The sequence below is a fragment of the Mytilus californianus genome, unplaced genomic scaffold (genome assembly GCF_021869535.1).
Source record: "Mytilus californianus isolate M0D057914Y unplaced genomic scaffold, xbMytCali1.0.p SCAF_2, whole genome shotgun sequence".
In the NCBI taxonomy this organism is placed as follows: domain Eukaryota; kingdom Metazoa; phylum Mollusca; class Bivalvia; order Mytilida; family Mytilidae; genus Mytilus; species Mytilus californianus.
In genome coordinates this window covers 123,827,735-123,851,231 of record NW_026262668.1, presented here as the reverse complement: position 1 = coordinate 123,851,231, position 23,497 = coordinate 123,827,735, and the positions used below count along the sequence as shown (strand labels likewise).

General features: G+C 33.2%; 1 protein-coding gene across 2 annotated transcripts in view; it reads left to right on the top strand.

Moving 5' to 3' along the window:
* LOC127730887 (vitamin D3 hydroxylase-associated protein-like) overlaps positions 1-23,497 on the top strand; it is a 36,040-nt gene that overhangs the window by 5,220 nt on the left and 7,323 nt on the right. For both annotated transcript variants that reach the window (XM_052239491.1, XM_052239490.1), the window contains exons 2-15: positions 454-675; positions 1,573-1,686; positions 2,532-2,588; positions 4,012-4,173; positions 6,614-6,882; positions 7,714-7,754; positions 8,384-8,508; positions 8,760-8,885; positions 9,993-10,087; positions 12,644-12,749; positions 15,962-16,005; positions 18,120-18,159; positions 19,958-20,069; positions 22,344-22,483. In XM_052239491.1, coding sequence (XP_052095451.1) covers positions 454-675; positions 1,573-1,686; positions 2,532-2,588; positions 4,012-4,173; positions 6,614-6,882; positions 7,714-7,754; positions 8,384-8,508; positions 8,760-8,885; positions 9,993-10,087; positions 12,644-12,749; positions 15,962-16,005; positions 18,120-18,159; positions 19,958-20,069; positions 22,344-22,483 — 1,653 coding nt within the window. The remainder of the gene's footprint in view (positions 1-453; positions 676-1,572; positions 1,687-2,531; positions 2,589-4,011; positions 4,174-6,613; positions 6,883-7,713; positions 7,755-8,383; positions 8,509-8,759; positions 8,886-9,992; positions 10,088-12,643; positions 12,750-15,961; positions 16,006-18,119; positions 18,160-19,957; positions 20,070-22,343; positions 22,484-23,497) is intronic.

The window sequence follows — 23,497 nt, the reverse complement described above, 5'->3', positions numbered from 1 at the left end:
TTTTTTGGCCATGCCCACTAGATCTTGGTCCAGTGACTGAATTAATAAGCAATGTTGTTGTCCATCAGATTGTCTTTTTCTGAATTTTATGCCGAAAGGCGAGACATATCTCTGTGTCAACAGTTTATCTCAACTGAATTGTTTCATATTTTTCATGTCAGTGCCTTTTATAGACGACTATACAGTGTGGGTTTTTCTCATTGTTGAAGGTTGTACGGTTGCCTATGATTGCTTACATCCATTTCATTTGAACTTTGGTGGATTGTTGTCTCATTGACAATCATACCACATCTCCTTATTTTATTATTAATACAAGATAAAACACAGGATACCAAGACACTACAATACAACAATATGTGTATATTCCAATTCATGTCCTACGGGTAGATACAAGTATACTAATACTGTGATTTGTTCATGTAATTGTTTTCCACTGTCAACTTTTCTTTGTAGATGGATAGACTCATTAGACCATTTTGGAAACCAGATGAGGATCGGAACAGGAGTGCTAAAATTCTGTGTGGTGTGGTTGCTGCAGTTTACATATCCAACCAAGTAGTCAGGAAAATCATAAATATAGTTCAAAAGCAACAGCTAAAGAAGAAAATTAAAGAGAAAAGGGAAGAAAGTAAACTGTCTAAAGCCAAACTTGAAGAGCATTTAAAAGGGAAAGAGGTATTATATGATTAAAGCATGAAACTGGTAACCATGGTAATTGGTATGTGATAAGTTAAACACATAAAAAGGATAACTGCAATAATGAAAAAAACATTGAACAACAGATCACACTAACCACAAACATGTGGTTATCATATGTTAGAAAAATCGGTATGCAGGTGAATCTAATTATCCCTTAAATTCATGAAGACCTTTTTGTTTGCTTCAATTTTGCTGTATTTTCAAATTTAAAGGATAATTTGTTTACATGTAACTCTTATGGCACAAAAACTCTAATTTGAAACATCTGTGTTGTAAAGTGAGTAAATCTGTGTTTGCAAAGTGAGTACATTGATTTACAATGCAATCAGTTGTCAAATATCCCATGCAATATAACTACATATCAGTGATGTAAAATATATGAGTATCTCCTAGCTGTAACCATGTAGATCATCAAAAAATCACACAATTCTGTAATTATACACCAACTTAGTAGAAGGGGGTAAACTGGTTTGTGTCTGTCCCTCCCATCAGATTTTATCAGGAACTACAAATCAGAGCTTTCTGAAGTTGATATGAAGCTTCTTGTGAACTTGCTTTACAATATTCACATTCATTGCTCATCAACTTCCAGTTTACAAAATGCTTATAAAAATGTATATATTCTTACACATAATGGCCATGTATGATTTTTTTTTGTATTTTTCTCAGAAACTACAGTTCACAACTTCTTGAAATTCAGTATCAAGCTTCATGTAAGCATGCTTCACTGCATGGTATGTTTTCACATCCACAATGTCCTGTTTAATATAAACTTATAGCTGGGGCATCATTAGTGAGCAATAGCTCACAGTACAACTGCTTTTTAATGTTGTAAGTAAAGATTTGATTATAAAATATAAAGTTTATCCACAGATAAGTACCAAAACAGTAGAAAGAATACTGAGCCTTTCATTTAAAGAACTCCAAGCTGAACTACAATCAGGGAAACTGTCTGCAGTCGATGTGTTAAACGTCTATCAAATCAAAGTAAGCGTTACGCTGAGAAATTGCAAACAATGTTTTTATTAAATACTGTGTTCAAAATTCTGGTGGGTAAGTTATTAAGTAATTTTAAGTTAGGTCAATGTATATAGATTTGATTTCATAGAAAGACCAAATATGTGAGTGAGCTAAATTTTTATTTCTTTCCATGAAAATACTTCTGAAATGAGTTTGATTGAAGATATCTGTAGATTGTCAAACCTTCTTTTAATTTAGTCCTCAAAAAGAAAAATGAAAATGCCTTCAGACAACAGAGCAATATTGGACTGTGTTAACATTTGCTATGTAGTTAAATATAAAAGTAAGAAGATGTGGTATGATTGCCAGTGAGACAATTCTCCACTAGAGACCAAATGACTTATAAGTTTACAACTATAGGTCACCGTACGACCTTCAACCATGAGCAAAACCCATACCACACAGTCAGCTATAAAAGGCCCAGAAATGACAAATGTAAATAAATTTAAACAAGAAAACTAATGGCCTGATTTATGTACAAAACAATGAAGGAAAAACAAATACAGCAACAATCCCACAACCACTGAATTACAGACTCCTGACTTGAGACAGGCACTTACAGAATGTGGTGGGGTTAAACTAGTTTGTTGGCGCCAAGATTGTGCATGCCAAGATACAGGTATTGACAGATTGTAGAGCCACGAATCTGCATATGTATAAAAATAATATTTAGTTTGATTTTAAAGTAATGATAACAAAATCAATATTTATACCAATAAAAACAATATTCAAAGATCTAATTACAGTGTTGAATTGGTAACCTTTAGAATAGTATTATAGAATATGTTTATATTTATAATATTCTTATTTAGGCATTGGAAGTTGATAAAAGGACTAACTGTATAACAGAAATAGTATGGGAGGCAGAGGTGAGTGTTGAACCTACATCTGAGGTGTATAGTACATATTAGAACCTACATCTGAGGTGTATAGTCATGTTAGAACCTACATCTGAGGAGTATAGTACATGTTAGAACCTACATCTGAGGTGTATAGTACATGTTAGATATCTGAGGTGTATAGTACATGTTAGACCTACATCTGAGGAGTATAGTACATGTTAGAACCTACATCTGAGGTGTATAGTACATGTTAGATATCTGAGGTGTATAGTACATGTTAGAACCTTCATCTGAGGTGTATAGTACATGTTAGAACCTACATCTGAGGTGTATAGTACATGTTAGACCTACATCTGAGGTGTATAGTACATGTTAGAACCTACATCTGAGGTGTATACCGGTAGTACATGTTAGATATCTGAGGTGTATAGTACATGTTAGATATCTGAGGTGTATAGTTCATGTTAGAACCTACATCTGAGGTGTATAGTACATGTTAGATATCTGAGGTGTATAGTACATGTTAGAACCTTCATCTGAGGTGTATAGTACATGTTAGATATCTGAGGTGTATAGTACATGTTAGAACCTACATCTGAGGTGTATAGTACATATTAGATATCTGAGGTGTATAGTACATGTTAGATATCTGAGGTGTATATTACATGTTAGAACCTACATCTGAGGTGTATAGTACATGTTAGACATCTGAGGTGTATAGTACATGTTAGACCTACATCTGAGGTGTATATATAAAAATAAGAAGATGTGGTATGATTGCCAATGAGACAACTCTCCTCAAGAGACCAAATGACACAGAAATTAACAACTATAAGTCACTGTATGGCCTTCAACAATGAGTAAAACCCATACTATATGTATAGTACATATTAGACCTTCATTGTAAATTAACAGCGATGATGAAAAATGAAAATGTAGAGTGAATGTTAACCCTGCAATTCAGATGTAAATGAAATATTAGACCTTCACTTGAGTTGTATACCAGTAGTAAATATAAACATGCACTGGAGATGTAAAGTTTAATGTTATTCAGTAAGAACTGAATCCATATTGTAAACTTTTTATGGTTCTCTGAATGTGTCATCAGCAGGAGATCAGTTGTACTGAAAGCATTGTTTTTAGGCATTACCATAATTTAATTGATAATTCAAGATATACTATCTTACTACGAAATGATCACCTCCTAAATTGAAATATTCTTTTAATGCATTTGCTGTACTGCACGAGTAAGTTGGAGAGTTCCTAAAGCAGTCCAATGTAGATGCAGTTGTAAAAAGCAACAGTTTGTATATCATGCATTTTTTAATGTATAGTTTTGTAATACAAAACTGCTGCATCGTTGCATTTTATACTTGTTGGATATGAAAGCAAAGGATTCTTAATTGCATGATCAGTTTTGAAGTTATGTCCTTATTTTCTTATTATATAGGAAACAGCTTTACAACTAGATTTAGACAGCAAGAAGAAGGGTCCATTGTATGGAATACCTGTTAGTATCAAGGAGACATACACTATGCCAGGATATCCCTGTACAGGAGGAATGATGTTTTATTTTGATGACCCAGTCACTGAAGAAAATATTCTAGTCCAGGTTTGAAGATTTCATAGATTTTTTTGTCATATAGTTGAATAATAATCCCAGGTGTGTTGCAGTCTGAATACTGAATTCTTCAAATTTAAGACCACACCTTTGCACAATTAAAAAAGAAAAAAAGACAACTGTAAATTTATTCCAAAGAAAATGATATTCAATTGGTTAAAATTTCTCACTGGTAAATTCAAAAACAGGTTGGAAGAAATCTCAAGTTATTTATCAATTATTAACCCTAAAATGGTCTACCTGTATGTGTTTGGTAAAAAATACCTTAAGCAGAATAGGGTACATAAACCAGGAAAAAAATGATTTATTATAGAAGTTTATTCAGTGTCCAATACCAAAGAATGTTGGGGCTTCTGTGGCTCAGTGGTCTAAGTAGTCAAACTACTGTATCATTAGCTTGCAACACTGAGAGTGTGAGTTTGAATCCCACACGTGGCAGGTGAGTTGGACTCCAATTTTAATTGACAAGGATTGTCAGTTTTCCTACCAAAGGTCGTGGTTCTTTCCAGGCAGTCTGGCTTCATCCACCAACAGAAATTGATGGCCTCAAAATAGCACTAAAGTTCTGAAAGTGGCATAAACATCAATCAATCAATCATAAGAATGGTTTTTTGTTGAATGAATATTAATAAAAAGTTGAAGATCTCAGTGCGAAACTCTTGTCATAATTGGCATATTTAACAGAAAAGTTTAATTTAATACATGTACATGTGTTTAATACGGGGTCCAAGATCTCATTTGTTTCTCCTTTGGTAGACTAATGGTGCATCAAACACATTGATGTTATATTTGTCATCATTGCAACCTTAATGTTCATTTTTGTTGAGCCTGCGACTTTTGTCGCAGAAAGCTCGACATAGGGATAGTGATCCGGGTGGCGTTAGCTCACTTCTTAAAAGCTTCATATTTTAGAAGGTGGAAGACCTGGATGCTTCATACTTTGTATATGGATGCCTCATGTTACGAAGTTTCCGTCAGTTACATGTCCAATGTCCTTGACCTCATTTTCATGGTTCAGTGACTACTTGAAAAAAAGTTAACATTTTTTGTAATGTTAAATTCTCTCTTATTATAAGTAGTAGGATAACTATATTTGGTATGTGCGTACCTTGCAAGGTCCTCATGCCCGTCAGACAGTTTTCACTTGACCTCAACCTCATTTCATGGATCAGTGAACAAGGTTAAGTTTTGGTGGTCAAGTCCATATCTTAGATACTATAAGCAATAGGTCTAGTATATTCGGTGTATGGAAGGACTGTAAGGTGTACATGTCCAACTGGCAGGTGTCATCTGACCTTGACCTCATTTTCATGGTTCAGTGGTTATAGTTAAGTTTTTGTGTTTTGGTCTGTTTTTCTTATACTGTATGCAATAGGTCTACTATATTTGGTGTATGAAATGATTGTAAGGTGTACATGTCTAGCTGTCAGGTGTCATCTGACCTTGACCTCGTTTTCATTATTCAGTGGTCAAAGTTAAGTTTTTGAGTTTTGGTCTTTTTTTCTAATACTATATGCAATAGGTCAACTATATTTGGTGTATGGAAATATTTTATGATCTATCTATATGTCAGTCGCGCAGGTTTTATATGACCTTGACCTCATTTTCACGGTTCATTGCTCAGTGTTAAGTTTTTGTGTTTTGGTCTGTTTTTCTTAAACTATAAGCAATGGGTCAACTATATTTGTTATATGGAAGAATTGTTAACTGTTCATGTCTGCCTGGCATGGTTCATCTGACCTTGACCTCATTTTCATGGTTCATTTGTCAATGTTTAGTTTTCTTGGTTAATGTTAAGTTTATGTGACAGTTGTAATTAAGCTTTATATTTAGGACTATCAACATAATATCAATGATTAGTAAAGAAGGCGAGACATTTCAGCGTGTGCACTCTTGTTCTGATTTATATTGATAAATGGAAATGTGAGGTGTACATCAATGAAACTTCAATCAAACAATACAAAAAAAAACAAAAGACAATCAAGCTAATTCAGAATAAGTGAATGCAGTATTTGAGTCCAATCTCTTTAATTCATGCACAAAATGAAGGTTTATATAGCTGGTGTTTTTATTTGACTGTGAAGTAGGTGCCACATATCACTCTGTTCTCAACCTTCATTTGAAATCAGCTTAATACAGTAAGTATTGGAAAAAAACGATTCTCTTTTGAAAAATTCTCAGTAAAGTATTTTGTTGCTGAAGCCTGTAGACTGATGTGAAAGTCCAAAAAGTTGTTCAATATTTTTTTTTCATAAGTTGGGACATATACTAGATATACCATGTTGATTGGTCATAGAAATACCAGAATATTATTTCTTACATAATAAGCTCAGCAATACTTTCACATTACCTTATTTTTTAGTAAGTCCTTATATAAACATATGATTTGATTTTATTACATTTAAGATATGACCTTGTAATGTTTAAATAGGTTTTAAAGAAGCAAGGGGCAATTCCATTTGTCAGGACCAACGTTCCACAAACTTTAATGACATTTGAATGTTCTAATTCACTATATGGCACAACAGGAAACCCATACGACCCCACTCGGATCCCAGGGGGATCATCAGGTGGTGAGGCTGCTCTGATTGGTGGAGGGGGTTCTATTCTAGGAATGGGAGGAGATATTGGTGGCAGTCTGAGGATCCCAGCACATATGGCAGGATGTTGCTCACTCAAACCATCTGGTGGTAGACTAAGGTTAATACTCTGCATAAAGTACAGTCAAACCTGCTATAAAGTCACCTCTATTTAGCAAAAACCTGTCTGCCAGGTTACCCTGTCCCGATGTAGTAGTATACTTATGTATTTTGAATATCAATTCATTGGTCACCTCTCTTGTAAGGTCATCTTACTCTGGTCCTGAGGGTGACCTTTAAATTCAGGTTTAACTGGTCCCTTACAATTTGTGAGGTGATGGTGATTTAAAATAAAACACAAAGCAATCAACAGATTTCATTTATTGGGCTTTCAAAATGCATTTTTCTTAATGGATGTAAAGATTCATGCTTGAATTTTCTTATACTTATTCTCTTAAAAAAAATAGATACATGTGGAAATATCCAAATTTAAAAATAAGGAGATGTGGTGTGATTGCCAATGAGACAACTATCCAGCAAAGTTCAAACGAAGTGGATGTATGCTATTATAGGCAACCATACAGCCTTCATCAATGAGAAAAACCCATATCTTATAGTCGGCTACAATAGGGTCCCCAACATGAATAATATGAAACAATCCAATTGAGAAAACGTAACGGCCTAATTTATAACAAAACAATTTACGAAAAACAAATATGACAGACATGAACTAACGACAACCTCTGATTTACAGGCTCCTGACTGAAAGCTTGTTTGTAAATTATTGTGTTTTTTACTCATTTTATGATTTGATTTCATTGTATATTATAATTAAGATTTGATAAAGGATAAGTTTCTGTGTTGTAAGAAGACAATGTGCATATCCACGACTGACTTATAATTAAGGTATATATAAGATGTCGCTTCACCAATAATTTTACTTCCTTTGCAGTCGCAGAGGCCAAAATAAGTTTAACAAAGGAGAAACTTTAGGTAAGAAAAACAAAGAGTTTAGACATTAAATACATCTAACAATATCAAGAAATTCATTAATTTTATAATTTAGACGTTTTTTGCTTGGAAAAAGGGTAGGATATGTATATGCCAGAGATTATGTCGTCGTTGTATTCAATCAGATGTGAATTTCAAAGTGTTTCATATATCTGACAGTATGATTCAATATTGAAAAGCAGGTTGACCATGAATTTTCACATAATTATGACAGTTTTTTATAAAAAAAAATTTAAATAAATGGAGATATGAAAATGTAAACAAATTTTCAGATAACTTTTTTTATAATATTACCAAAAAAAGTATTGTTTTTTTAAAAAACAATTATATTTACTTTTTCTCTGCAGTATTTTTTCATAATTTTTATTTGAAATTTCTAGATTTTATTTGGATTTTATTATTGCAGTGGAGACATTTAAAATGTATAAGTTTTTGGCATTTGATTTACTATATGTATTTAACTTTCTGGTTCCAGCTCTTGGTTGATCAATTATTGAAATATCACTTAACTATCTGCTTTAAAATTTTAGCACCTTATTATCCACTACAATTATATATTTCTTTGTTTAACCTTTGAACTGATTATAAATGAATTTTGTGTATTATTTTAGTACAGGCCCAGACAGGGCCAATGGCAGCTGAGGTAGATGGTCTGGTTAACTGTATGAGATGTTTACTGGTACCTGAGATGTTTACTTTAGATCCAGCAGTGCCACCTATACCTTTCAGAGAGGAGGTAATATTGACTCATTTCCTTAAATGTCTATTTTGTTATGTGATAAAGTGTCCTTTCAGTACAATAATGCTGTTCAGAATGAAGTTTTATAATACCTACCTCTGTTTTGGGGACATAAAATTTATAAGAAGTTTGGATGTTATTGAAAAAAAAAAATCTTAGTAAATTTCATGATTCCAGGGTAGATATTTTGATATTTAGATATAACATTGTACGTTTTCTGTCAGTAAGCATATTTATTACTATTGTAGATATTTACAGGGAAACATAAGCTGACAATAGGTTTCTACATAGATGATGGTAACTTGAAAGCTGTTCCTGCATGTCAGAGGGCGGTGTTAGAGGTCAAGGCTATTTTAGAATCCCAAGGTCATACAGTAAGTGATCTTGTTTTAGTGTCATATCAGGTACTCATATGAGATGGCATTGTTTTTATAGTATTGAAAAGTAGTGAATATATGTTATTTTCTCGTAAAAGATTCAATATGATTGATTATTGTTTGCTTAATGTCTATTGAGTCTTTTACATAATTTTAGTTTGACTATCAAACACAGGGTAGTCTATATGCTGCTTAATATTTTTTATGCTTGAATATTTATTCAATCTTTGGAATAGGAATAAAGTTTTTGACTTTGAGATGAAGGAACAGCAATAAAAGCACTGTTGTTTTGCTTTTAGTTCTGGTAAGTGTGTGTAGAGATTTAACAATGTCATGAATTGATACACTGTATTCCTTCTTTTTGATTAGGAGGATACACAGCAAGGAGAACAAGGTCATGACATGCCCTTCAGTAACAGTTTTTGATCAAAGTTATATCTTGTATGCACTTCCTTTTATTTATCAAAGTCACAAGTCACACACTTGTTGTCCATGGCCCTAAGGCGTGTCAATAATTAAATTCAATAAAAATCATATGTTGAACTTCAAGTTAACAGCCAATACGTATATCAAAATTGTGGCTAGGTCATATCTTTATTCTATAAATAAAATGAGATAGTGAATATAATAATGAGACAGAGACTCAAGAACCATCTAAAACTAGAAGATAATTAAATCTCTTCATTACTAGATTAGTTTTCATCATATATTATCAAGCTGTAAATTGGCCTGTGTTTAGGAAAGATGAATTACGGTAAACTGAAAGATCTGCAATCAAAACAAATTTCTAAATGAAATAAATAAAATAATTTAAGCAATATAGACCAATGATTAGGTTCCTAACTTATGCATAGTAACAAATGGTCTGGTTTTCTAATTGTTTCAGTACTCAATCCTTCCTCCTTCTTTTGGGGTTTCTTAAATCCAAGTGTGTGTATTGACCTTAACAAATGTAACAACCAGAAATATTTTTACAGTCATAGCAGAGTCAATTTTTTGGTTAACTAAAGCTGATGGTAGAGACATAAATCCCCTCAATGGTCAGTTCTAGTACATGTAGTAAGTTCTTCATTACATGATCATAACTTTCTCATATTGTTACAGTTAGTCCCTTTTAAACCTGTTGATGTTCACAGAATGGTAGCACTTTTTCTGAAATCTGTATTTGCAGACGGTGGAAAAAGTTATGTAAATGTGTTGTAAGTATATTTAAGGTTTTTACAAAATTTTAGTTTCATTAAATTCTAATCACCAAGGTATTGTTTCCATTTTAAATTGCAAAATTTTTTCTCACATGCATGGAATGTTTCAGAAACAGAGAATACTCTGCTGTAATGAAAGTGGCACCAATTGCAAAATATAGTGCTGCAAATCTTTATATAATATAAGAATGAATAACTATGATATAATATGTTAATAGTGGTATCCCCTGTGCATCCCAAATAACAAGTATATTAAACTGTAGTGTCCTGATTTTAACATTAATTACCAATCTGATTTTTGTTTTTTTTTACAAGGGAAATCGGTTTATATCCCATGTCACAGTAACAAATCATATTGCATGATTAGCTGGAATATTTCATTCCAGTACAATATTTATATATATATATATACTGGAATGAAATATCTAAGCTAATCATGCAATATCATATTGTTATTAACTGGCTGTATTGACCCTGGTATAGATTAAAGGTTAGCTGTATTGGCCCTGGTATAGATTAAAGGTAAGCTGTATTGGCCCTAGTATAGATTAAAGGTTAGCTGTATTGGCCCTGGTATAGATTAAAGGTTAGCTGTATTGGCCCTGGTATATATTAAAGGTTAGCTGTATTGGCCCTGGTATATATTAAAGGTTAGCTGTATTGGCTCTGGTATAGATTAAAGGTTAGCTGTATTGGCCCTGGTATATATTAAAGGTTAGCTGTATTGGCCCTGTTATAGATTAAAGGTAAGCTGTATTGGCCCTGGTATAGATTAAAGGTTAGCTGTATTGGCCCTGTTATAGATTAAATGTTAGCTGTATTGGCCCTGGTATAGATTAAAGGTTAGCTGTTATAGATTAAAGGTAAGCTGTATTGGCACTGGTATAGATTAAAGGTTAGCTGTATTGGCCCTGGTATAGATTAAAGGTTAGCTGTATTGGCCCTGGTATAGATTAAAGGTTAGCTGTATTGGCCCTGGTATATATTAAAGGTAAGCTGTATTGGTCCTGGTATATATTAAAGGTTAGCTGTATTGGCCCTAGTATAGATTGAGTTTAGCTGTATTGGCCCTGGTATATATTAAAGGTTAGCTGTATTGGTCCTGGTATATATTAAAGGTTAGCTGTATTGGCCCTGGTATATATTAAAGGTTAGCTGTATTGGCCCTAGTATAGATTGAGGTTAGCTGTATTGGCCCTGGTATATTTGAAAGGTTAGCTGTATTGGTCCTGGTATATATTAAAGGTTAGCTGTATTGGCCCTGTTATAGATTAAAGGTTACCTGTATTTGCCCTGGTAAAGATTAAAGGTTAGCTGTATTGGCCCTGGTATAGATTAAAGGTTAGCTGTATTGGCCCTAGAATAGATTAAAGGTAAGCTGTATTGGCACTGGTATAGATTAAAGGTTAGCTGTATTGGCCCTGGTATAGATTAAAGGTTAGCTGTATTGGCCCTGTTATAGATTAAAGGTTAGCTGTATTGGCCCTGGTATATATTAAAGGTAAGCTGTATTGGCCCTGTTATAGATTAAAGGTTAGCTGTATTGGCCCTGGTATATATTAAAGGTAAGCTGTATTGGCCCTGGTATATATTAAAGGTTAGCTGTATTGGCCCTGGTATAGATTAAAGGTTAGCTGTATTAGCCCTGTTATAGATTAAAAGTTAGCTGTATTGGCCCTGGTATAGATTAAAGGTTAGCTGTATTGGCCCTGGTATATATTAAAGGTTAGCTGTATTGGCCCTGGTATATACTAAAGGTTAGCTGTATTGGCCCTGGTACAGATTAAAGGTAAGCTGTATTGGCCCTGGTATAGATTACTGGTTAGCTGTATTGGCCCTGGTATATACTAAAGGTTAGCTGTATTGGCCCTGGTATAGATTAAAGGTTAGCTGTATTGGCCCTGGTATAGATTAAAGGTTAGCTGTATTGGCCCTGGTATATATTAAAGGTTAGCTGTATTGGCCCTGGTATATACTAAAGGTTAGCTGTATTGGCCCTGGTATAGATTAAAGGTAAGCTGTATTGGGTCTGGTATAGATTAAAGGTTATGTATGATTACAAAGACAGGTATTTAACACATGATGAATATCAACAGGGCATATATATTGCACATGCTGTTTATCCATATTATAATATAGGGATTATTTGATATGATCATTTAATAATATAATTTATAAGATTTCATTAAGTCAACAAATTGAATTATTTGCTGGGATGCAACCTCTTTATAACAATATGTTTCTGATTACATACCAATGTTCAAAAATGTTTAATGAAATTCCAATGGAGGCATACTTAAGTCATTTTCAGCTGCCAAAAGCAACATGCTCTTAAGTTTTTTACATGAACAAGAACATTTTAATTATAGATACCAGATGAATCAAACAGGCTACTAAAGCCCCTAATTTTCATTTTAAGTTTAGTTTTTGATAAGGTTTTTATTTTTACTGATATGATTTTGCAGAGTTGGTTTTATTGAAAGTTCAATCATAATTATATGTTACTTTTCCATAGAAAATTTGTTTGTCATCTTTAACTTCATTATATTTCAGAGAAAAAGACATTGTTGATCCTTCATTACGTAGGATTAGATTTGCATTTGGGCTGCCACATTGGTTTAGGAAATTGTTTAGTTATGTTGCCAAAATAATAACAAAGGTAAAAAAAATAAATATAGATATTAAACTGTAATATACCCATGTATGGATTATAAAAGGATAAAGCACATGTGGTAAGTACTAAAGTAGTATCACATCAATAATTTCCAATTCAGGTTATAACTCTTATTTTTATCGATCACATATATAGTTTTCAATGTTAAAACAACACATGGTGATTCAGTGAACCGGATAGACGATAATGATTATATATTACAATGATGCTACTCAGGTAAAAACAATTGTACTGGTTATTTAGATATATGTATGTGAAACTATGGGAGTTTAAACTCATTTGATTTTTCCCTGGTCAAGTGAGGCTGTTTAAAATACAGGGGTCCCTAAGTATGCGACCTGGGCTACTTAGGTATTTATATATCATGAAATGCTTGAATACAAATATTTGTTATCGTTAAAAAAACAAACAAACAAACAAACAAAGGTAAAACTGTGTTAAAAAACATTTTGCATGTTTGGTACATTTTTGTTTGGAAATGTCTTTTTTAGCTCACCTGGCTCAAAGGGCCAAGTGAGCTTTTCTCATCACTTGGCGTCCGTCGTCGTTATCTTTTTACATTTTGAACTTCTTCTAGAGAACCACTGAATGGAATGAAAGCAAACATAGCATGAATGTTCCTTATGAGGTGCTTACCAAGTGTTGTTACTTTGAAGTCGATCCATTATCCAAGATGTCCGCCAGAGAGGGACTTAGTTTAACATAGGACCCTATGGGAAATACATACAAATGTCTTCTTTTAGAGAACCACAAAATGGAATGAAATAAAACATGGCATGAATGTTCCTTATGAGGTGCTGACCAAGTGTTGTAACTTTGTAGGCGATCTATCATCCAAGATGGCCACCAGTGGGGACTTAGTTTAACATAAGACCTATTTGAAATACATACAAATGTTTTCTTTTAGAGAACCACTAAATGGAATGAAACCAAACATGGCATGAATGTTCCTAAAGAGGTGCTGTCAAAGTGTTGTTACTTTGTAGCCAATCAATCATCCAAAATGGCTGCCAGCGGGGAACTTAGTTTAACAAAAGACCCTATGTGAAATACATACAAAAGTCTTCTTCTAGAAAACCGCTTAATGGATTGAAACCAAACATGGTATGAATGTTTCTTTTGAGGTGCTGACCAAATGTTGTTACTTTGATTTTAATACATTTTTACATGGTTTCCAAAACCAAAGTAGAATCAGGTGAGTGACACAGGCTCTTGGGAGCCTCTAGTTTTGTTCAAGTTATTCATTGATTTAAAAAATCAGTAGTTTTGACAAAGTAATACATGTCTATAGTATAATAATTGTATTATTTTATGTATTGTTATTACCTCATAACTGATATTTTTGTCCCCCACACAACGCATTGCTGTGGACATAGAAATACCGGGCAGGCATTTGTCCGTCCAGCCTTGTTAGCGCTCTCACGTATACAGTTCTTGCCAGATTTTAAGAAACATATCATAGGTTTATATCAGCAATGTCTTGGATGAGTTCCAAAATTTGTGACGATCAATTATTTTTAAAAGAGTTATGCCCCTTGGAAACATTAATTATATGGAAAATTGCATCGTTAGCGCTCTCATGTGTACAATTCTTGCCAGAATTTTATGAAACTTATATCATAGGTTTTTATCAGAAATGCTTTTGACGAGTTCAAAAATCAGTGCCGATCAATAATTTTAAGAGTTATGCCCCTTTGAAATATTGATTATATGGAAAATTGCATTGTTAGCACTCTCATGTGTACAATTCTTGCCATAATTTTAGGAAAACTATATCATAGATTAATATCAGCATTGTCTTTGACTAGTTCAAAAATCAGTGCAGATCAATTATTTTTAAAAGAGTTATGCCCCTTGGAAAAGAGAGGCAAAAGATACCAAAGGGACATTCAAACTCAAAAGTCGAAAATAAACTGACTATGCCAAGGCTAAAAAAGAAAAAGACAAACAGACAAACAATAGTACACAAAACACAACATAGAAAACTAAAGACTGGGCAACACGAACCCCACCAAAAACTCTGGGTCATCTTAGGTGCTCCGAAAGGGTAAGCAGATCCTGCTCCACATGTGGCACCCGTCCTGTTGCTCATGTTAGTACAAACCCGGTAATACTGGTAAGTCTAATTCGGTAGGTCACATTCAGGGAAAAGGGGACAGGATTGTAGTAACCACATTTGGAACATATCCACTATCATCTGTAAAACGGATATTCCATAACGGTCAACCAACTTGTGATGGCGTCCGTAATATTTACGAAGGGATGATTTCAACTTCACCACTTGGAACTCCTGGTTTAATAGCTTCTTTGTGAGCAGCAACCCTCTATCAAGGAAATCATGATAGGGAATATAAGCCCTGGAATATCGTATCAACTGGGAGATATATGCTCTGTATGCAGGCGCTGCTGGAATGTTGCTACATAGAAATGGAAAGTTCACAATCGGGAAGCTGAAACCATCTCTTTTTGGTAAAGTTTTGTTTTCAACCGACCCTCATTGTCAATTTCTAGATGTAAGTCAAGATATGAGGCAGACTTAACTGTATCTGTTGTATCCTTTATCTCAAGTTAGATGGGATAGATGCGTTCAACATAGTCACCAAATTTTGAATTATTTAGTGAAAGAACATCATCTATATAGCGGAACATAAAGTTAAAGGATACTGCTAACTTCTTTTCTTTCTTGATAGAAGTTCCTGTATGAAGTCAGCCTCATATGAATAAAGGAACAAGTCGGCAAGAAGAGGGGCACAGTTGGTTCTCATGGGAATGCCGATTGTTTGTTCAAAAACACGTGGAAATATTGATTATATGGAAAATTGCATTGTTAGCGCTCTCAAGTGTACAATTCTTGCCAGAATTTTATGAAACTTATATCATAGGTTTATATCAGCAATGTCTTTGACACTTTCGAAAATAAGTGCTGATCAAATATTTGTAACAAGTTATGCCTCTTGGAAGTATTAATTATAATGGAAATCACATTGCATTTGCTCTGAAGCCTTTATTTCTCTAAATTGTTTTAAAGAACAAAAAAAGAGTTTTTTTTTTTAGTTATTGCCCTTGTACCTTGGATAGATAAAATATGTGCAATGCAGGGGACATCGGAACTCTGTTCTTTTATAGATTTTGTGACAGATGACATTTTGATGTTGACAAATCATACACATTGCTTTGATTTTCCTCATTTTTTTCAGGACCAGTTTACTTATCTATTGATACAGAGTGGATGTGGTGTAGAGTAAGTTCTTTGTATAGTTCTTCATTTATATATAAAGAGGAGTCCTGGTTGTATTTGAAAATTGTGTTAAGAGATTTTACAATAGTGTTAATAGAAGGAAAGAGTGTTATTGACAGGTGAACTTATGGATGATGACATTACTAGTGTAAATTCAGAAATTAGTGCTTGCATTTATTATTGCAAATCACTAATAACTAGTAAAATTGTGAGATCTAATTAATGCAATTGCAATAAAATGCTCTGCTGGGCGCAGCTAAATACGACCGCAGAGGTCGAACCCTGAACAGTTTGGGCAAGTATGGACACAACATTCAAGCTTGATACAGCACTGAATTTGGATTGTGATTAAATATTTGACACAGAACAGGTTTCTGACACAGAATGAATGTGGTCTAAGAACTTATTTTTTTTTAATTTACTTATTCAAACCATATCATTATTATTTGCTTTTATATATAAATCAGAAATAACCAATTTAAAAAGTGAAAATTTTAAAGAAAAAAAAATCCCCCCCCCAATTTTTTGAACCCCCTTATGATTCATCACCCCCAAACTCAATTCCAGCCTTCCTTTTGTGGTATGGTACCTGCAGTACAATTTCAGAGAAATCTATACACTTGAACACAAGTTATTGTCTGGAAACTAGAAAAATGCTTGTTTTTTGCCCCTTTTTTGGCCCCTAATTCCTAAAATTTTGAAGCAATTACCCCCAAAATCAATCCCAGCCTTTCCTTTGTGGTATGGTACCTTGCAGTACAATTTCAGAGAGATCCATACACTTGAACACAAGTTATTGTCTGGAACCTAGAAAAATGCTTATTTTTGGCCACTTTTTGGCCCCTTATTCCTAAACGATTTGGGCAATTACCCACCAACTCAATTCCAGCTTTCCCTTTGTGATATGGAACCTTGTAGTACAATTTCAGAAAGATCCATACTCTTACACACAAGTGATTGTCATGAAACTAGAAAAATGCTTGTTTTTGCCCCTTTTTTGGCCCCTAATTCCTAAAATTTTGAGGCAATTACCCCCAAAATCAATCCCAGCATTCCCTGTGTGATATGGAACCTTGTGGTACAATGTCAGAGAGATCCATACACTAACACACAAGTTATGTCTGGAAGTTACAAAAATGCTTATTTTTGGCCCCTTTTTGGCCGCTAATTCCTTAACTGTTGGTACCATAACCCCCAAAATCAATCCCAACCTTTCTTTTGTGGTATTGAACCTTATGGTAAAATTTCATAGAGATCCATTCACTTAAACTAAAGTTAGAGTGCGAAAACCAATGTGTCTTCGGACGATGCCGGAAGACGACGACGACGCCAACGTCATACCAATATACGACCGCAAAAATTTTTTGCGGTCGTATAAAAACTTGGTAAAGGAAAATCTGAAATTATGAATACAAGTTTTTATTATTGCGAATCTGATACTGTTGTATTTTTCACATTAATAAAAACATCGCAATAATTTCTAAATTTACAGTATATCTTTTCCACCACTTTGTTATGGGATAAAAAGCAATAACAAGCAGTTACAAGGAACATTTACGACAGGGCAGCACTTCTTGATACTTTAAGGCACTAAAGAAACAATTTTTTGCAAACGATATAGAAATAAGGAGATGTATGGTTGCCAATAAGACAACTATCCACCAATGACAAAAGGACATGGAGGTAAACAATTACAGGTCACTGTACAGTCTTCAACAATGAGCAAAAACCATACTGTAAAGTAAACTACAGTATAAAAGGAAACACGCCAGCTTTTGATTTATTGCTCAAACTGGTCAAATGATGTTACGCAGCTTTAGTTGTTAGTCCTTTAAAATTCTTGCTGCCTCAAGTCTGAAAGAAATGTATTACCCTTTGTGTGTACAATAAGCTCAACTGGCCCAAATTGCTAATATATTTTTAAGTGCTATCAGTCTTAGGATTTAGGGGAAAGATATTGTAAATAACTAAAGGGGAATTAATACAATGTCAGATTTTCAACCATTTCTGTGTTTTGCTACACAATATTTAAAAAGATGATTAAATTAATGGTGCCAGAAAACAGTGATTAAATAAGACATTAAAGACTGAATATTAATTTCCTTTTTACTTTTTAGATCAGTAACAGAATATTGGGATTTAGCTATGAATATAGAGGTAAAGATACTTATATATTATGTCACTGTAACTTAAACGGTAATAACTTTTTTTTTTACATCTCTCAATCCACATTTGTATATAATAAACAAATGTTTTAGATCAAATTAAAAAATGTAAATTTGTTTTACTAATGGGTGAAAACTCTAAAACAAAACTGACTGTTTCTCAAAATAATGCCCTAGATAGATGAATAAAAAAATTTGTAAGGGTTCCACGGAACCCAGTGTCTCACCTACTTTTGCTGTTAGTCGTTGGCTCAACAAAAATGTGGAAAAAATTATTAAAAATTTTCCTCTAGATACTATCTTTTGATTGTAAGAAGTTCTGTTCAAGTTTGGTAAAAATCCGAGAAGGTTTATGAATCTATTAAATGTTTTAAAAACTTTAACTGCAGACTGTACGTAATGTTAACTGGAATAAAACTAAGCCCATTTTTTAAGTAATCTATGGAAAAACTGGAAATAAATTTTTACAAAATTTCTTTCTAGATACTAGCTTTTGATCATAAACAAGCTTCTGTCCAAGTGTGGTACAAATTCAGGATAGTTAAAGAAAGTTATTAAAATTTGAAAAACTTTAACCACAGAGTGAATGTTATGTTAACTGGCAGAAAAACTAAGTCCCTATATGAGTAAAATACGGATAAACAGGATTTTTTTTTTACAAATTTTTCTTCTGGATACTATCTTATGATTATAAACAAGCTTCTGTCAAAGTTTGGTACAAATCTAGGATAGTTTAAGAAAGTTATTAAAATTTGAAAAACTTTAACCACAGAGTGAATGTAATGTTAACTGGCAGAAAAACTAAGTCCATTTATGAGTAAAATACGGACAAACAGGATTTTATTTAAAAAAATTTTCTTCTGGATACTATCTTATGATTATAAACAAGCTTCTGTCAAAGTTTGGTACAAATCTAGGATAGTTTAAGAAAGTTATTAAAATTTGAAAAACTTTAACCACAGAGTGAATGTAATGTTAACTGGCAGAAAAACTAAGTCTATTTATGAGTAAAATACGGATAAACAGGATTTTTTTTTTACAAAATTTACTTCTGGATACTGTCTTATGATCATAAACAAACTTCTGTCCAAGTTTGGTTGAAATGCAGGATAGTTTAAGAAAGTTATTAAAATTTGAAAAACTTTAACCACGCCGACGGAATGTAGGATCGCTATGTCTTGCTATTGCGACAAAAGTCGCAGGCTCGACAAAAAGAAATAGCTATATTTAGGAGACGCTTGATATTTATTCATACAACTTATCTATTGATAGCAGTAACTACATCTACTTCACATTAAACAATTTTAATACCAGCACTGTCAGTACAATCATTATAATATGATATCATTATCCTATATCAAAATTATATTCCCACAGCAGACATGGATTCATTGTTGTTTGCTTAATATCCAGTGACAAATATTGTATGCATATTGAGGACTGCCACTGGAAAAGGAGGGTAGCAGACATTGAAAACCAAAAATGTTATTGGCATGGTGATGACCACTTATCTAATTGAGTTTCTATTTCTTGCATATTCACAGTGGACAACATAGTACAAAAATGTCACCTGCACAAATATTTTGCTATGATGATCATGTGTAATATAGATTAATAAGCTTAGCTGATATATCATCTACTTGTTTTATTTGAAGATAATGAAAAAAGCTTACCGGTACACAATGAGAATCAACTTAATGTATGATGCTATTTCATATTATATTAATGTGTGGGGAGATGTATTAACTATTTTATTATTTTAATTTTATCTGAAATTTCATATTTTTCAGAGTTACAGAACAGATTTTTTAAAGAAATGGCGAGATAACAAGTTAGATGCTGTTATTTGTCCAGGATTCGCTTTTACAGCAGTTCCTTCAGGGAGAGTCACAGATGTAACAGGTATTCAATTTTTTAAACAGCAAAATTATAGTTCCCACTGTCAAATTCAGTTTTACTGGCTAGGCATAGCTATAAGATACACTTATGGATGTTCACAGTTTGAAGCAGAGTTTAAATTTGGCGATATTGTAAGCCAAACCTGTTCATCAGCTTTTCTTTTCTCATTTATTCTTATACCTGATAATGATCTTCCCTAATGATAAACATTACAAGAGGGAATATTTTGCAATTTATCTCAATTGCAAAATTAGTGAAAATATGCCCCTTGAGAAAATGTTTCCATTTTACAGTATACATCTGGGAGGGTCACAGTTTTAGCAGATAAAAAATGTATTCTAGAAGAGGATTATCAGACAAGGAAAAATGTCCACAGTAAAATTCACTCATGCTTAATTGTAGTGAGATGTAGTAATGTAACTTTGAAGTGAGTGTGAACAACAGCCATTACTTGGCTTCTGTTATCTATAAACTTTAAGTGAGTGTGAACTACAGCCATTACTTCTGTTATCTATAAACTTTAAATGAGTGTGAACTACAGCCACTACTTCTGTTATCTATAAACTTTAAATGAGTGTGAACTACAGCCATTACTTCTGTTATCTATAAACTTTAAATGAGTGTGAACTACAGCCACTACTTCTGTTATCTATAATTTTTAAGTGAGTTGTGAACTACAGCCATTACTTGGCTTCTGTTATCTATACACTTTAAGTGAGTGTGAACTACAGCCATTACTTGGCTTCTGTTATCTATAAACTTTAAGTGAGTGTGAACTACAGCCATTACTTCTGTTATCTATAAACTTTAAATGAGTGTGAACTACAGCCACTACTTCTGTTATCTATAAACTTTAAATGAGTGTGAACTACAGCCATTTCTTCTGTTATCTATAAACTTTAAATGAGTGAACTACAGCCACTACTTCTGTTATCTATAAACTTTAAATGAGTGTGAACTACAGCCACTACTTCTGTTATCTATAAACTTTAAATGAGTGTGAACTACAGCCACTACTTCTGTTATCTATAATTTTTAAGTGAGTGTGAACTACAGCCATTACTTGGCTTCTGTTATCTATAATATTTGCTGTTACCTTTACAGTTATTGATGCGATATTAAATTGTACCATTAGTCGTTTAGTCAGTTCTATATTTCTTCAGGGTTCTCACTAAGGATTTTTGAAGGCAATTCTAGGGACTTGTCAATTTTGGCTATGACAAGTCCAATAGTGAGAAGATGAAATTTTATTGATATATAATTTATTATATTAGTCTCCCTTACAAAAAAAAAGCAAGGAAAAAAAATATATGTGCTCAGCTGATACAACATTATACAATCTTGATGCATCTTTGGACTCAACAGTTTTGATAATGATGAGTCCAGACGGAATTTCACGAGTCCAGGACTCATGAACTCGCATTAGTGAGAACACTGTTTCTTTTTGTTTAATTTCTTTTGTAGGCAATGAAAATATGGTGTATATATTAGTTTTAACTTAAATGATAAATTTTTGATTTGTATGAGGATGATTAGCAAGAATTTCAAAACTTTTTTTCTTTTGAGTCAAAGCAAGATTAACCTTATAACTGAATATTTTCCAACAATATGTAATTATTAGCAAAACAAAGGATATGGGGCATATTTCTTTTTTTTCAACCCTACAATTCTATATAGTCACTAGGAGGTGGGAGTTTGTTGGGATCTGTGAAGGAATAAAATAAAGTTCTAAGTATTTATACCAGTAATTACAATATCATCATGTATGATGTCATAGACTCCCTTTTTATAAATATAGATTTCCTAGACTTATCTGTACATGTAATGTTTAAAGTAAAGGTAGCTAAAACGTTGCAGGGTATATATAACTTTTATACCCCACCTTACAAGGACAGGACAATTTACACTAGACCTTTTTCATTTATCTTGATCATTTTCATGCCTGCAGATATTTTTATAAGTTACAGATGAATCTATGTTTCACTCAGTGATTCACATTTGAAAATAACAGACAGTGGAATTTGAAAATGTTATAAAAATTTTGCTTATTGGAAATTTTATTTGTCAATTATTCCAAAATTGAGATTATTTTTAGTACAATGATTAAATAAGAGGGTATTTTTTTCAGGTTCACATATTTTAAATGGAATTTACCAATTATGTTCCTTGTTTCTAGAAAAGTTAATGCACTATTTTTTTACTGCATAGTTTTGTTTTGTTTTCAGATATCTAGCTGATTGTTGGTATTTAGTTGTACAATTTTTATTTGTTTTTCAGGTGGAGTGACCTATACAAACCTCTACAATTTGTTGGACTACACAGCAGGAACCTTAAAAGTGACAAATGTGACACAGGCTGATCTGGATAACTTCAAACATTACCCATCTAATACCTGGATGGAAAAAAACATCAAGAAGGTGATTTATCTCCCTTGTCTTATATCAAGCTATGGTGTACATAATTGTATAATGCTTAGTTGATTTATTATCCCGCTAATATTAAACACTATTTTGACATTGTTCACTTTTTAGCTCACCTGGCCCAAAGGGCCAAGTGAGCTTTTCTCATCGCTTGGCGTCCGTCGTCGTCGTTAACTTTTACAAAAATCTTCTCCTCTGAAACTACTTGGCCAAATTTAACCAAACTTGGCCACAATCATCATTGGGGTATCTAGTTTAAAAAATGTGTCCGGTGACCCGGCCAACCAACCAAGATGGCCGCCATGGCTAAAAATAGAACATAGGGGTAAAATGTAGATTTTGGCATATATCTCTGAAACCAAAGCATTTAGAGCAAATCTGACATGGGGTAAAATTGTTTATCAGGTCAAGATCTATCTGCCCTGAAATTTTCAGATGAATCGACAACCCATTGTTGGGTTGCTGCCCCTGAATTGGTAATTTTAAGGAAATTTTGCCGTTTTTGGTTATTATCTTGAATATTATTATAGATAGAGATAAACTGTTAACAGCAATAATGTTCAGCAAAGTAAGATCTACAAATAAGTCAACTTGACCAAAATGGTCAGTTGACCCCTTAAGGAGTTATTGCCCTTTATAGTCAATTTTTAACCATTTTTCATAAATTTTTGAAATCTTTTACAAAAATCTTCTCCTCTGAAACTACTTGGCCAAATTTAACCAAACTTGGCCACAATCATCATTGGGGTATCTAGTTTAAAAATTGTGTCCGATGACCCCGCCCGCGAACCAAGATGGCCGACATGGTTAAAAAATAGTACATAGGGTAAAATGCAGTTTTTGGCTCATATCTCTGAAACCAAAGCATTAAGAGCAAATCTGATGGGATAAAATTGTTCATTAGGTCAAGATCTATCTGCCCTGAAATTTTCAGACCAATCAGGCAACACGTTGTTGGGTTGCTGCCCCTGAATTGGTAATTTTAAGAAAATTTTGCAGCTTTTGGTTATT